General features: G+C 42.1%; 1 protein-coding gene across 1 annotated transcript in view; it reads left to right on the top strand.

Annotated features, from left to right (window-relative positions):
• Window positions 1-1,269: 1,269 nt before the first annotated feature.
• The window catches only part of egln1a (egl-9 family hypoxia-inducible factor 1a), a 29,052-nt gene continuing 13,633 nt past the window's right edge, over window positions 1,270-16,688 (top strand). The window contains exon 1 of the mRNA XM_034897668.1: window positions 1,270-2,322. Within this exon, the coding sequence (XP_034753559.1) occupies window positions 1,618-2,322 (705 nt within the window). The 5' untranslated portion in view covers window positions 1,270-1,617. The remainder of the gene's footprint in view (window positions 2,323-16,688) is intronic.

Raw genomic sequence — 16,688 nt, 5'->3', positions numbered from 1 at the left:
AAACTGATGGGAAGTTTAATCAGCAATTTATCAGAATTTATACGGTTATAATGTCTTAAATTGAATTGCTCAAGAAAAGTAGCCTACAAATACCTTCCATTTGTAGTCTACTGAGTAAATGGACTTCGCTCCACTGCTTATCTGATGGTGACGAGTCGGCCTACAGGTGGGAGGCTGACCACCTGGTGGTCTGGTGCAACCTAAACAACCTTGAGCTCAGTGCTCTAAAGACAGTGGAGATGGTTGTGGACTTCAGGAAGAACCCAGCCTCACCTGCCCCCATCACCCTCTGTGGCTCCACAGTTGACAGTGTGGAGTCTTTCCCGTGAACTATCATCTCCTTTGACCTCAAGTGGGAGCTGAACATCAGCTCTCTCATCAAGAAAGCACAACAGAGGATCCACGTCTTGCAGCAGCTGAAGAAATTCAACCTGCCAAAGACAGTGATGGTGCACATCTACACAGCCCTCAGTGAGTCCATCCTCCCATCCTCCATCACCATCTGGTACGCTGCTGCCGCTGCCAAGGACAAGTGCAGACTGCAGCGTGTCATTCGGTCTGCAGAGAATGTGATTGGCTGCAATTTGCCGCCACTCCAGGAGCTATATGCCATCAGGACTCTGAAGCCTGCATGTAAGATTGTGGCTGACCCCTCCCACCCTGGGCACAAACTCTTAGAGCCACTCCCCTCTGGTAGGAGGCTGAGGTCCATTTAAGACCACAACCACACGCCACATAAACAGTCCCCCCCCCCCCCCCCCCCCCCCCCCCCCCCCCCCCCCCCCCTTAACAAGGCCCGGAAACCACCCTGACTTTCTCCACACTACACACTCTGCTTCCATTTTACTGTTTTTACTATTATTTATTTACATTTATTTCTTATCTTTTAAATACATGCTGTGTGTGTATATGTTTATATGTATATTGTTTACATTCTCTTTATCCTTCTTACAGTTAGAGAATGTGTGACATGCACCAACAACACCAAACAAATTCCTTGTATGTTTAAGAAACGTACTTGGCAATAAAGCCTTTTCTGATTCTGATTATATCAGTGAACATGATTATAGAGAATAATCACTAAGGCTGCACGACTGGAGCCAACGAGTCTAGTCAAGATCACTTTTCTATTGATTGATCAGAGGCGGACGTTATCATACATGGACAAGGACATGCTCCCTGATTAAATGCTTCCACGTGTTTTTGAGTCCTATTATGAACAGTCATTTGTCCGACAGCCTGCAAAGGCAGCGCAAGGGGGGCGTTGCTTGAGTGTGGACGTCAGAGCAAGCTGGACCACAGACAGGCTGAGCACACATTGAGCGGCGCCATGCACCACTAGCCTCGGACCGACAGCTAGCCAGTTGAGATGCCTCCTGAACGCCTCTTCCCAACACGAAATGGTCGGTCCAGGGCGCATGATTTTGGATTATTCCACTGACACAAGATATGTAGAGGGAGTAAGTGTGAAAAAATGGCGAGGTTTTGAGTCTTACTTTTCCGTCTCGCTCGGTGTAGCGTGGCAGAGGCAGTGGATTGTTTCCAAAGTTGTCGGTTAGCAGGGCGCGTGTGAAGGATCTGAATTAAAGGCGCAGTGCCGCCGTTGTAGGCGTAAACATGGAGAAGCTGCAGAGCGATTTGGACCGAGACCGACAGTACTGTGAACTTTGTGGGAAAATGGAGAACCTACTCAAGTGTGGTAGGTGCCGGAGCTTCTTCTACTGCAGCAAGGAGCACCAGAAACAGGACTGGAAGAAACACAAGCTAATTTGTAAGGAGATGGACAAGGCGCAGCTTTCCAAACAGAAGCCAGAGCAGTCTCCGCAGTCGGGGGACGACAAAGCACCGGAGAAATACCGGGAAAAGATAAGCCCCGAGCAGGCGGACGGTGCATCTTTCCCACAAACCCCAAACACAGCAGCACCTGGAGACGGTGACGGACTGGGAGAGGAGGGGTCCAACAACACCGCCACACCTAACGGACAAACCAGCGCATCCCCTCAGAAACTTGCCATGGAGTACATAGTCCCGTGTATGAACAAGCACGGCATCTGTGTGGTGGACGACTTTTTAGGAGCAGAGACTGGGCTAGGCATTTTGGATAATGTTAAAGCCCTGCACAAAACGGGCAAGTTCACAGACGGACAGTTGGTCAGTCAAAAAAGCGACTCCACCAAAGACATCCGAGGGGACAAAATCACGTGGATAGAGGGGAGGGAGGCCGGCAGCGAGAAGATCCGCTTTCTGATGAGTCGTATGGACGACCTGATTAGACATTGTAATGGGAAACTGGGAAACTACACAATAAATGGAAGGACAAAAGTAAGTATTGCAGCAGGTGGACACACATGACACACAGTTGTTGTCCGTCAGGAGCCAGAGCCCTGCTGGTCTGCTGAATTATACCTGTCGCACCACAAGGTAAGTTACAAAACCAGCAGTACTCTGGCTCCATAAGACTCAATAAAAAGTAATTTGGGCTAGGGCTGGGCGATATGGAGAAAATCAAATATCACGATATTTGTATACAAATACCTCAATCGATCATACCGCAACGATATTGTAGTGTTGACTGTTGGGGCTTTCACAACATAGTTACACAATGAGATTTTTTGATAAATAATCATCAGTAATGTGGATATAATGATAAGTGGGTAAAGGCAAATAATAGAACAGCTAGAATAGTTTGGTAAGTTCAGAAAATTTCTGTCAATGTTACAATGGGACAATATCCAATATCTAAGACAATATGTAGTCTCCTATCACAATATTGATGTAATATTTGATATATTGCCCAGCTCTAAGTTGTGCATACTCTCTGCTCAATCACAACAAGGCTGGTCAAACCGGGAGCTTTCAGACATATCCATTCTGTCATCTAGGCACAACAAAGATACTTTCTATATCTTGGTCCTGTTCCTTTATTTTACACCGACTAGGTGTAAAAGGCTGCTGAGTTCTCTGTAACTCCAGGACAAATCGTGGTTAATGCCCTGAGTCAGAAAGGTGGAATTTTTTCTTTTACCTTTACCTTTTCTTTTACCTACAACATCAGAAGGTTGACTAAGCTGGTTGTGGTAAAGAACATTCTGATAGGTTACTGCGAAGCTGCCGTAGTCACATAAAGTATAACATCAGTCTAAAATCCAATGCAAGCAAGTAGTGCTCCTAGTCCATCACACACTAACACACACACACACCCTTCGAGTGAATTATTGCATGAGAAAACGTTTAATCTATACCAATATTTGTATACCCACAACCAGAATAGGATATTCCTGAATGCATATTACAATTGTAATACACATTACAATTTAGGCTTTTTTTGACAACAACTGATTAATCCTCAAAGTATTTGCAGATTAGTTTTGATGATTGACTAATTGAATACATAATTGATGGTTCTGCTCTACATGGCTGTTGATCACACTGCATTAGTTTTAGCAACTATAGGTTATGTGCATAATGAAAAAGCGTGTAAGACACGTTGCACATATTCTCCATTTCATGCAGCTCTAATAGACGGGCTGCTGCTGAATGCACACACACAAACAAGGACGTCATCTTGCTCGCGCTTTGTTTTGTTTCTTGCATATTCCATTCATGATTTAATTCCTCTTATAGTAGAATAACAGCATGCACATGAAGGAGCCTCAGCCATTTGGCAAACAGTGGGATGATGGTGACCGTGCAGGGACCCTGTTCTTTAGCTGACTGCCACCCCTGACCTCGCTGCAGAGAGGTGGCAAACAAAGTGCTGCAGTTCAGTATCCCTCAGACACACAGTAGGTTAGACAGAGAATTACCTTTGCTAAGGAAGATTTATTTAGGAAGCATGTTTCAAGGTTTGCTGTGCGGGGGAGAGAAACCCGTGGGCAGTTTCTGTTTCACTGAGACAAGTTTTCTAAGAAGATGGCGTGATGAGTAGTCTCGTTGTCAGGCTGAGGCAGTGAGCAGAATGTGTACTTTTAAACACTCTGGTAGTCATTTCTAGTCTTTTCTAACCGATGTGTGCTGCGGTTTAAAAAGAAATCTGCCTGCATCAACCCAAAGCATTGTAAACCTTGCTCCAGCTCAATTGTTTCCGGATTGTTCGGCCGGATGTCCCTTCACCTCACACTTTTCTTTTTCTTTTTAGTAGTAGTAAAATTCTCGCCATACACGAGCGACGTCTCGGGGGTAGAGCGGTTGCCTGAAGTCGGAAGGTCGGTGGATCAATTCCCTGGCCCTGAAGTCCCATGTTGAGGGGCGAGACACTGAACCCCCGATGCTGTGCATCAGAGTGTAAACTGGACTTAGAGGTTTATGCCTCGACCCAGAGATCCAGGGTTCGAATCCAAACTGTGACGATTTCCTGCATGTCTTCCCCCTCTCTCTCGCCTTTCTCACCCAACTGTCCTGTTAAAAATTAAAGGTGAAAAGCCCCAAAAATATGTGTGTGATGAGCATTATAATTCCACAGCTCGCCAACCTACACTAACATGTTCCACCAAAACAAGTTCCTTACCAAGGCCCTGTACTTGCGTTTGGCACTCAGTGGCGCCCAAGACGATTGTGATTGGTTTAAAGAAATGCCAATAAACCAGAGGACTTTTTCTCCTGTCCAGGAATGTTGTGTGGACTAGCCAGACCTTCATCTGCTGCGCTGTGGAGGTAGACTGGCAATGCAAGACTAGGTTGCGTGTGACCCGCGACTCTTTTAACTCGATATGTTCACCATGACCTAATGGAATGAGACAGACTCAGGAGGAGATGAGTTGCTCTCAGCCTGCCTCTCTCCTGGGAGGGGGGGGGGGGGGGGGGGGGGGGGGGGTATACTCTATGGCACTACTTCATTGAACAGAGGTTTGGCTGATTTCTCTATCCAGTGCTCTTTTTAGAAATGCAAACACCTAGATGAAACTAATACAGTTCAATACAACAGCCCTCCAACAAATCCTATCTTCTTGAAGTGTATACTGTTAATTTTTTTGTAGGCACTGTTTTAGAGAGGAGCTACAGTAAATCAACTTTATGGTAATTTTCAAGGCTGTAGTTTGTGAAGTGTGTCTGTTGTAATATTTGTCTATCCCATGTGTATCAATATGGGTTGAGTAAATATTAGAAACATCTCTCAGTATGAAGCAATACAAGTCAACAGCACCACAAACTACAGCAGTGTTTTCCAGACAAAAGCTCTACATGGGCGCCCAGGTAGATAAAATCCGAGATGAAATTTTTATTTTCCCCCAATCAACGATGTCCTTTTTACAGGGCAGCACCAGTGGCCTCCTGCCCCTCTCCCTTGTTAAGTCGCACTCCGCCTGCATGACACACAGCTCCAACGCTCCACTCAGATGCTATAGTTTGCAGTATCTTGCTGCTGGTGTAGAAACGCCGCAGCCAACTCCCTGTCCGTTGTTTATTAGAATCTGGTTGTTAGCCCTCTCCGTGGCAGTATGTTCCAGTCCATATCTTTTAAAATGGATTTAACTGGAGCTGACCAGAGCTAACCAAGCCTTCAGTTCTCCGTGCCCCTCGTATCCATGAACTGTACTTATGAACTCAAGTTTCAAAATTGAGTTGATCTTAATGACCGTAAACAGCGTGTTTAGGACCGCCAAAACACTTGAAAAAAACAATGATCCAAAAAAAACCAAAATGAACGACAATTAACCTTTAACAGGAGGAGTAGTAGTAGGAGGAGACACCGTTGAGATTTATAATAACATAACTGTATGACTCATAATATAGTTTTAGGGTTACGTTGTTAATATATAACATTGGGCTTTTGACAAATCAACCAGATTTTAATGACGTAGCACATCAGAAGCTGCGCTTTTTCTGTAATTCTGTATTGTCTTTTAGCTGGATTTGTTTAATATGTAAATAGTTACTTATTTGTAAATGATCTGTTAATGTTGTAGTCATTGTTTTCAATAAATAGTTCATAAACCTTTGTTTGACTAGTTTATTACTGAAGCCGGCCATCACAGTGGCTCACATCCTGCCCCCCCCCCCCCACCACCACCACAGGTAAATTCTCAACTTGTAGGAAGCAGCGTACAGCCTTCAACATTACCATAACGTTGAATCAGCACCTCTCCGCAATAAATTAACATCATCAAGGAGGTGGGATTTATGTGTTTTAAATGTCCTACAATCTAAACCTATAACTCTCAAGTTCTTTTTTTTTATTTCATAAGAATTTCAAATGTTTACTTTAGGCACTGTGGCAGTTTTGAAGATAGCCATTCGGTGTAAAAAGTCAGGGTAGAGAGTTTTAAATTCATACCTTTAGGATTAGCACATGAACAACAATACTCCTAAACTAATCTCTCACACGGTACTCACTGTTTTTATATTTGTCACCTTTACTTATGTTCTGCTATCGCAGGGCTTGACATTTAAGGAAGCTGGCAGTGAAAGTACACACATTGGATTAAAGCCTGTGGCCTTTGCTTGCTTAAGGCACTAGGTTTTCAGAGCTCTGATCGCCGTACTCTGTTATTTTTAGGCTGCTCCTCCTGTCCAGTTGCGTTATCCCCGACTGGGTCTTAGGAGACCTATAAATGTTTTCAGAAAGCCCATTATTTCGGTCAGTGGTCCGGTTGTAGAGTAGAGCCATGCAGCGTGCCACTGAGTCAAACTGTTAAGAACTTGACTTCCTTACCCACTGCCCTAGTTGCCTTGGCAAACACGCCTGGACTGTGACCAGGGAAAATCAGCATGACTTGCACAAATGGAGGGCCACTGGTATCAATGGCTCAAAGGGATACAACACAATGTAAGCACAGTTCGCATTGGGAAAGATAGAGGGAAAAGATTTTGCCCAAATAGTTATTTAATGTCATTGTTTTCATTTCCCCTTTTCACTTGATAACATTGTTGGAAGTCAACAGGCAGCAGGACATGTTTGTTTCTCTGCAGCTCCAGCATGTTGAATGCTGGCTGATGCCATTCTAGCATTATGAAGACGTTTGTATCAGTAACACTGTTGTCCTGTCACTGACTCGCTGTTCCCTTCTCAAAGTTACTATGTCCAGCATGTTTAAATTGTAGCTTACTAACTACTTTCTTTATTACATGTGAGAGAAAATAAACAATATGTATATAAATCTCTCTCATAAATGTTTTTTGCTATCAGTGTGATAACTTTTTCTCTCAAACGTTTTTCTCGCATGAAACAAAGAAACACTTCTAGCTCCATGAGGCTGCATTATAACAATTTAACACCTACTGTATGTACAAAGCTGTTATGTTGTTGTACATGAAACATAATAACTCTAACTGGCATGCCATGTTGTTGCTCAGTATAGAGTTGAAATACTGGATTAGATATACTATACTCTATATATAGTTTGGTCCTCCGAGGACTGGACCGCTAATTATGTAATGCAGTCTAGGGATGTTAATGATTAACAGTTAACCGACAATAATATTTTGACCAATTTAATACTCAGTTTAAACAGTTAAAGACAATATTATTCGCAATAAAGAGCCAAAACGATAATTGATAAACAGATTAATCAGCAATGAAAATAATCACAACCCTAAATACAACAGAGGTATGTGCAAGGGATTGAAACGTAATTTGTCTTGCAGGATTAATCAATTATAAATTATTATTGCAATAGCAAGATGTTTTGGATATTTCATTAACATAAATAAATAAAATACCAACACAGGACTGTCTTTGGTTAATTCAGTGAATTAAATACCTGACAAATAAAGGCCTTTCTTCACATTTGAAGAAAAGAAATCAAAATCCTTTATTGCCATGGAACAGCCTAGCACTCATTTACAACATTACCCGCGATGGCCTTGCTACTGGGGCGCCTGTGGCTTTAATCACAGCGCTGACTAAGCTAGACACTGAACACTAAACCCCACGTTGCATGCCAGCGCCCTGCACGGCAAACCCAGCCACCATAACCACAAGGCGCTGTATAAATGAAGTCTATTTAGCATTTACCGGTATCGCAAAATCACTATTGTCTGATAGCATACAAGTACAGTATATCGTCCAGTCCCTCCAGGATTTTGTGGCCTTATTATCGTTGCGGCCCAAAATGCCTGATTTTGAGAGAAAAAAATGTTTGTTAAAAAAAAAAGAAATTGCGACAAAAGTTGCAATGTCTTTTGTATTTTTGTTGCAATGAAGTTGCAAAAGACCGTGACAATTGCAAAAAAGAATTGCGATTTTGTTTGTATAATTCTTTTAAAAATAGGCTGAGTTTTCTTAGTAACCTTACCAAAAGGCTTAGGGTGCTGCAAATGTTGGTATAATATGAAAACGGCTGACAAAAAGTAGTAATTTATTGAATGAATTGAATTTGAACATATGTGTCAGTGGCATTGTTAGTTAATTTCCTATCTTGGCCTGGGACATGCGTTTATACGGTCGGATAAAGTCCTTATTGGACTTTAACTTATCATTGCATTTACAATAATGAGCGTAGCTGTCCTCAATTTAGGTCATCCTGTACATCTCATTTTTCTGGGTCCAGTGTGTGTGTGTGTGTGTGTGTGTGTGTGCCTGTGCCTGTGTGTGGCTGTGTCTGTGTGCGCGAGCTCAGCAGCCCTGTCCATTGCAGAGAGTTGAAAGGAAACAGCGGGAGCTTTCAGCAACTTAAGAGTGAAAAATCGTCACAGCGTACATTGTTAAATTGTTTACAAGTTGGCAGCACGGTCAGAAATGTCTTCCGCTGTACGTTTTATCGGTAAATGTGAGATCTTCACACGTCTCGTCTTCATATCTGAAACAAGGAAATAAATTGGTCGAATTACCGTGAATTGTTGTGATCGGACATCGCAAATTCCTGGAGGGACTGATTGTCACGTCATTCAATTCTAGCTCACAGCTAGCCACATCTCTCATTTTCAGTGAAACGGCTGACAGATGCTGTTCAACCCAAACAGGATAAATCTGGAAACAATATGTCCCCTCCCTTTTTTCCCCAGAATTGATAATGACCAACTGAGTTTTTATATTGTTGCATGTTGAGTAATCTGTCGCGTCGTTTGTGTCATAATGTCACAGAGGGACTGCGGACATGTTGCTTTCATAAGGAAGTTGACCGTTGACCTAAATCTTAAATCTCTAAAGAGTGAGTAGGCGTGGGGAAGTCATATGGTGGTGTTGTTGGAGACACTTTATACATTATGCTATAGGCTGTGCAAGCCGCTCGTTCCTTCCGCCTACAGTACCTGAATGCCACCTTTTTCCTTTTTCCTGCTTATTGTTTCACCATCACACAGTTAACAAGAAACGTAATCGTTTGGGAGGTAGTCAGAGCACAGGCTCACTTATCATCCATGACGTGGGAGTTCCCATGCTACCAGGCCTTTCTTAAAGTCGGTTTGTAACCATCTCTGGGTTTTAATGATGCTCATAATAACTTTTTGTTGTTATAATCTACTTCAGTGGTTCTTAATCTTTTCTCGAGCCCCCCAAATAGAACCTAAATAGCTGGGTTAGCAAGTGGTTTAATGCTTTTTTTGTGTCTAAATATTTGGGCATGTGATTACTGTAAGTCTCAAAGTTAAGCAAGTGGGCATGTGGGCTGTAAATTGGTGAAACGAGTATGGCTAAATTAGGGACTGTGTGTAAGTGGGAATTATCTTGCGACTCTTGGATGAGAACAACTGATCTGATGTATGTGTGACATACCAGAGAGATAAATAAAAACACAAATTGGCCTCAGGGGGCTTTGCAATCCTGCACTGCATACAAAATCCTCCGCCTTTTTCGACCCCACTCTGGATAAATAAAAAACTCCCCAAGGCAAGGCTGCTTTTATTTGTATAGCACATTTCAGCAACAGGGCAATTCAAAGTGCTTTACACAAAATCAGTTAAAAAATAAAAAGTAAAAAAATAAAAACAGATGAAACACGTGAATTAAAAATAGAAACATTAAGACACATAAAACACAAGAGTAAAAGTTACAGTTCAGCATAAGAAATCAAACCCCCAAGCACATCCATGCTACTATGCCGTGACTGTCTAAGGAGCACCGGGCCGGGATCCAAGTTGGGCTTTGAGAAAGAGGTCTTCTGTTTTTGACTGCAGCTGTGAAGTTGAAGACGGGAAGGCGTTATTGTGAGTGGAGCTTCAAAATAATTGTGCATTTAAAATCTATAAAGTGATTAGAATGGTTGAAAGGTACAATATGTAACATTTCTGCATTAATGGTTTAAAAATGACTATACCTATGTTATATACAGTATTTTGTTGCGTTGTATGCTTACACTATCCCAAATCTTTCAGTTTTCAAACCCAGATAAATCTCTAATTTTAATTTTGACACGGGACACCTGTCAGTGGCGTCATATAACCTTTGACCCCTCTGGTTTCTCTACTTTCCGTCAAAACCATAGACAGTCGTGACGGTTCATCAAACTGCCGTTAGCGTCGTAAGCACCCGGCGCTTTAGTTAAGTGCCGGCCAGGTTTGGATTAATGTAATGATAGTGGCTGGCTGCTTGTTGGCCGGGGGCTAACGTTAACTTTATGTTCAGGGGGCTCTTGTGCCGTGGGAGTAAAACAAACAGGCCGGGGTGTGCTAGCTGGCTAAATTAGCATTAGATTTGTCCTCTATCCAGACAGCTAACGTTACTGGCAAACTTATCTTTGGGTTAACCCAGTGCTGTTAACCGGGGTCAAAACAATCGTACTAAAAATAACTTTATGAGCCTTTTGAACAATATTGTAGCCTTATAATGTTACCCACCAAGCACAAGCAGCTACTTGTAAACCATCGCAACCAACATTAAGCTGGTATCTGGTATAAGATATATAATATAATAACATATGTGCTGTATTACTGTGTTACCGTACAGTATTACAGTTACTGAGTGTAACATTTTCTGTGACTCAGTGACTATTACTCTCAAACATCTAATCTGGGTTTCTGTGTTTTTTTTAGAGTGATATTTCTTTTTGTGCTCAGTCTTCAACTACTGGCAACAAGAAAGTATCAGTGACTGATCCAGTTACACAGTCACCTCGCATGGCATCCGTCTGCACTCAGCAGAGAAAGCATCAACTTGGGTTGCTAACGCTACGCCTTACCTTGAGCAGATTCCGAGTTGTACTTTAAAACTTTTACTGCCATTTTCATAAAACTTAAAGGTTTTATCCGGGCTCGAGTCCATGCATGCAGTTAATGGAAACAGGCATGGAGAAGTGAAGGCTCTGTTAGGAACTCTTAGTGGTTAGCTCCAGTTAGCTAGCTAGCTCCGTTATAAAGATATGGAGCGAAGGAGACTACTGCAGAGACGGGTAACAATTTCCTCATCACATACATGCCTAGCCTCCAGGAAAGAACAGTTTGTTTAACTTAACAAACTTAAAAGTCGCAAACCAGAAGCCACAAAATAATGAACTCCATCAAACATGCCGTCTTATCCTGTGTGGTTTTATGGCTTGTGTAAGAGTAGGAACACCAGGCTTTTCTTATAAGTGGATCCCAGCATTGTGTAAGCTAAGATCTAGCTTTAATCAGAGTTCGGCCTGTGCGTTTATCTTTTGTTCGTCGATGAGAGAAAGCATCAGAGTGTGCTGAAATTTACAAAGCCTTCAACTTTACACAATCCCCTTCAGAGAATTTGTGTACTATCAGAAACGGGGCTTGTGTTTCCGCTGCATCGTGTTGCGGGTGAAGGGTAGCACCGCTGCTGTAGACGTCCCTCTATTGTTTACAGCGTACAGTAAAGAAGAAAAGAATAAACTAGGTCATTACTTTAAACAGGGATTTCCTCTCGAGGCAGCACCACTGTCTAACAGATAAAAAGCTATCTTGGGCAGGGGCCCAAACTGTCTTACTTCCCACACTCTGCGTGCGCTTCAAGGTCTCAATCCCAACTGTTTGTACTCGTGTGTGGATAAGAATCTCTTCGGTGAAGTGAGCAGACCCCTTGCAGCTTTTCCTTTTTGCTCCACCCCAGTTCATGGCTTAAATCAGTGCATAAAGCGGGGATGCGCTGATAGTATCACAGTGATCATTGTATCCCTCCAAGTGATCAGGTCAACACAAGGTGACCATTACCTCAGGTTCTGTTCAGTTGGTTGACAGGTGTATTTAAGCAGATCCCCTCTTTCACACCCCCAAACCACAAGTGATGAGAAATGTAAGGTAAAAGGCCTGGTCATATACAGTGGCTTGAGAAAGTTTACACACCCATGCTATAGTTGATATAGTTCCTCTAAAAAGAGGAATACAAAAGACATCTTTTGGAAATTGATCTTAATGCTTTAAATAAAAGAAATTAGGAAAATCCAACCTTTTAAGGACACCCATTTTCTTAATGAATTAAAAATTTAAATAAATAAATAAATAAATGTACTTCCTTTAAAGTACAGGGGGCAAAAGCATACACACCCCTCTGTTAAATTCCCAGAGAGGCAGGCACACTTTTATTTTTGAATGCCAGTTATTTCATGGTTCAGGATAGTATGCATCCTGCTAAAGTTCCCTTGACCTTTGGAATTAAACTAACTCCATAACATCACACACCCATCACCATACCTAAAGATTGGCATGGTGTTGTTTCAGTTAGCCTAATAGCTGGTTTGATTTGCAGTGAGAGATGATCTCATGAAAGGTTCCCCATGCCTATCTCTAGGTATGGTGAAGGCTATCTGATGATGAAAAGGTCACTTCTAGATGGCAGAAGGGTACATTACAACAACAGGGGCAAATGAACTGGGATGTCAATATATAGCAGTTTCTACATCTGATCCGATGTGTGAGTTGCTATATTTCCAAGGCAGACGTGGCATTTTACTTGCCCCAGGCAATCAGGCAATCTTTATTGTTGAGTGGCAGAGCACCGGGATGCATGCAGTACCGGAAGGCTTTTTTAATGCATCCCCCCGGACTTTCTGGTGAACATTGTGGAATCTGTTGAGTGTAAAAGGTCCAACTGTTTGCCGGCTTAATCTAGATACTAATGGAAATAAGATATCATAATAATTTTAACAAAAACAATTCTCTTCAAAATAAAGAGGACTTGTGTTACATAAGTATATGCATAACAAACAACAAATAAAATTCAAGTAAACAACTTAAAATGCCTAATTCAAATAAAATGAATATCTGGTGCAGGCACAGTTTACATATAAGTTACTGAAAATAATTCCTACCTTTGATCCATAACTTTCCCCTGGAAATGGGCCATAAAAAAGGCAACTAAAAACACTTTTGAAGCTTTCCCTTTCTGTTTGGTCAAATTTGTTAAGCAACAGCAGGGCTGTTTCTTCCCTACGCTTTATATATCCATTTGATCTCATAATGGAATTTTTATTATTTATGATTCTGTGGCGGTCGTGACAAACCTGCAAGCGCACCACTTGGCCCTATGAAGCTGAAACCGCTTTTTCTCGAGGCTCAGCAGAATCATTCACATCAAGTACATGCAATGTTGTTATATATAAAGCGGTAAACATTTGGTAGAGGGGTGCATTTTGGGCAAGGGAGGGAAAAGCTTAGCCAACAGCCTTAGTTGACATAAAAAACACTAATTGTGTTAACAGCATCATTATTTGATGTTATGGCTGCCGGCCTGTAGTTGCCATGCATGATTGCCAGGTGGTGTTTTTTTTCCTACTGCTTTTTCCTCTGACCAAACTTAAATGTTTCAGCTTTTTTTTTTGTGTTGTACCTTGCAAGGTGGTCACTGTCTCTCCTGTCCTTTTACATATTAGTTATTTTGAATGAAACAGTTTCCGTTGTCCGGTAGTAACCGGTTACCGACCAGAAAAAATGATGAGGACTGAAAATTCTCATCGTCTCCAGTCAGAATGAGCAGTGGAAATAATTCCCTCTGCACAATTTGAATTGTGATTAAATTAGGCTACAGTGACTTTCATGTATTTTACCACCGGGAGACCCGACTCAGTGTAGGGGAGGTTAGTGAGGCCAGTGTCTTTACGGCAGGTGACAGTGCACACTGATCCACTGCGCCCACATGAAATAATGAACTTGTAAATAGGACTACAGTAACAGATCTGTGTGCAGAATAAAGATAAACAGTTAGGACAGACGGTGCTTGGTGGACCAGGGACACCTTGTTCACTAAATAGTTTACAAGTCATCCACGGGATCAGTTACGTATCACATGGGTTCGCCCACCAGACACAACGATTGTTCCCTGGGAGATGGATCTGTGCTTCCCGCCTCCTGTGCACCATGGATGTCCGAGCCTCAGCAACACCTAACTATAAAAATACAATTTGCCTGTTCCCAGCATTTGCAAATCACTTTGCACTGGTTAGCTTCTTACCTGTATCTGTATGCTAAATGTCTCTTTCAAGTGATTGGGACCTTTTTGAGATGCCTGGTGAAGTTCAACGTTGTTCATCCGGCATCAGTTCTCTTGGTGCCACACACCTTGCATGTAGCTGTTTGCTTACTGCTGCTGTTTACGAAGTTATTGAAAGCAAACACTAATGACAAAAGGCACAACTCCGGGAGGACTTGGTGTCGCCGTCGTAAATGCATTTTTTTTTTCTTTTATGTGAGGGTACGCACATTAGACACAGCGCATGCGTTACGTTGCACATTACGGCAAAGGGCAACATTCCAACCCTCAACAATATGGCCACAATTTAGCAGATTGACCATACATGTATTAGACTTCAACCTAGTGTTGTTGGTTTTGATAACTGCCAGCTGAAATAATGGCATATTCATCAGGAAACTTGCTTGCTTTTGTTGTATATTTTAGTATGACCCTACCTGGCGTGCTCATAGGTGCATAATTTAGCTTGTGCTGGATTAAAGCTTCCCTGTAGTAGATTGACCTTTTTATAGAGTTTTTGCAGCTGTCTAGTACAAGGGAATAAAAGGTGAAACTGCTGTGTCCGAGTTTTTGTGGCGTGCCAACGCTTTCACACCCTCAATCAGCTCACACAAACGCTCACACACACGCACACACCCCTCCCTCACACATCTAAATCCACACAAACACACTTTTCCGAGCTCCTAGCTTTGACTGTTTACCCATCTCCAGCCTTGCAGTGTGAGCCAAGCTGTTAGGGGTGGGAGGGGTGACATAGCCGAGGATCAGCCAGCCTTCCTCACGCGCTGCACGTAGCACAACCATTAAAATACTGCTCTCTCTGGAAGGAGGCCAGGAGTCAAAGTTTATTTCAGATCACTCCTCTATTCTGCTCCAGCCCCACCCCTGTGCTATCCCTGTCTGTGCCCCTCTTTCGCTCTCCCTCTATTTTTTTACACACACACACTTTTTTGTAAAAGCTTACTGTATTGCGTCTTACCGACAGGAAGACCTTTGTCAATTTGACTCCCCCCACGCCTCCTCATCTTTATGTTGGCGTTTTGTTGCTTTTCGGCTTTGAAGACCCTCATACCGTGCATTGCAGTGGTAACCTGCATCCCTCAAAAGATGTGAGCACAATGTGGACTGACGCAAGCAACTGTGGTCAGATATGTAGGATAATAAAGGTTCAGACGTATGAGTGATGCGGATAGTTTTTTTTAACACACTGTGCTTGAAAGGAATTTACACGTACAGAATTTGCAATACAGTCACCAGGACTGCATTTAATAAACAGTGCTTTCACTTTCATGTTGTGCTGTATTCAAGCAAATATAAAAATCCATGTCATGCAGAACATTTGGCCATCTCATCTCAGTAAAGAGATTTTTTTTCCCTTTTCTCCCAGACTTTCTCAAGATAACTGACTAAATTTATTTGTTTCACCTGTGAACAACCATCTCAATCTTAGAGCATATCTGATGTAACGGTAAACCACGGTAAAAATGTCTAACAATTACCGTTTTCATTTAAAATATTATTATCATGGTGGATTACCTCGGCGTTTAAACGGCGTGTTCCTAGCTTCCCAGCTTGAATTTGCCGTGCTTATAGGGGTGGGGGAAAAATGGATACATAGCATAGTATCGCAAAATTTTCAGTGGCAATTCTGCACCGATACACAGGCGCCAAGTATCGATCTTTTATTCTATATGTGTTGGTCAGTTTGTCTGCTTGACAATCCCATTTTGCAGCAATAAATTTGAAGTGATATGAAAACATTTTTTTTTTTAGATAAAACGGATGCCGACAACGGATCCTTTGAAGCTGGAAACTATTTGAAATTGGAAAAAAAGATTATGAACTGCAATATAGTGCAGAATATTGCAATCTGTTTAAAATCGCAAGAATATCGTGGCACAAGTATCGTGATGATATCGGATCGGGGGCGTCTGGCGATTTCGTCCCCTAGTAGCTTACGGTGTAGTTGGAATCATGGCGGAAGGAAGAGATGACAGCGCTCAGGAAATTTGTCAACCTCGGAAAAAGGCAATAGTAACGCTTGATTTCCCTCCTGAGATGATTGACCAATCGTTGATGAGAGTCATTGCTTTGACTCCTGACAATCACTGGTGCTCAGACAGGAGAAGGGGACAGATCGCAGCAGCTGTTAACGGACTTATCTTCCCTTGAAGTGAAGTGTGTAGCCCAGAGCGTAAGTTAAAACTATTCTGTAGCTTGCTAAACTGTCATGGGTTTTACTACCTCGTTATCTGTATGAACCTTAAAGCTACGTTCATATTTCAATAAGTGTTCTGCTACGATATGGATTAAGTTCAGCCCGTGTTACGACGTGACATTTATTTCCTCTATATATATATATATATATATATATATATATATATATATATATATATATATATAT

The sequence above is a fragment of the Etheostoma cragini genome, chromosome 17 (assembly GCF_013103735.1).
Source record: "Etheostoma cragini isolate CJK2018 chromosome 17, CSU_Ecrag_1.0, whole genome shotgun sequence".
In the NCBI taxonomy this organism is placed as follows: Eukaryota; Metazoa; Chordata; class Actinopteri; order Perciformes; family Percidae; genus Etheostoma; species Etheostoma cragini.
Note: the sequence above shows the minus strand (reverse complement) of the source record. Positions and strands in the feature narration are given on the sequence as shown.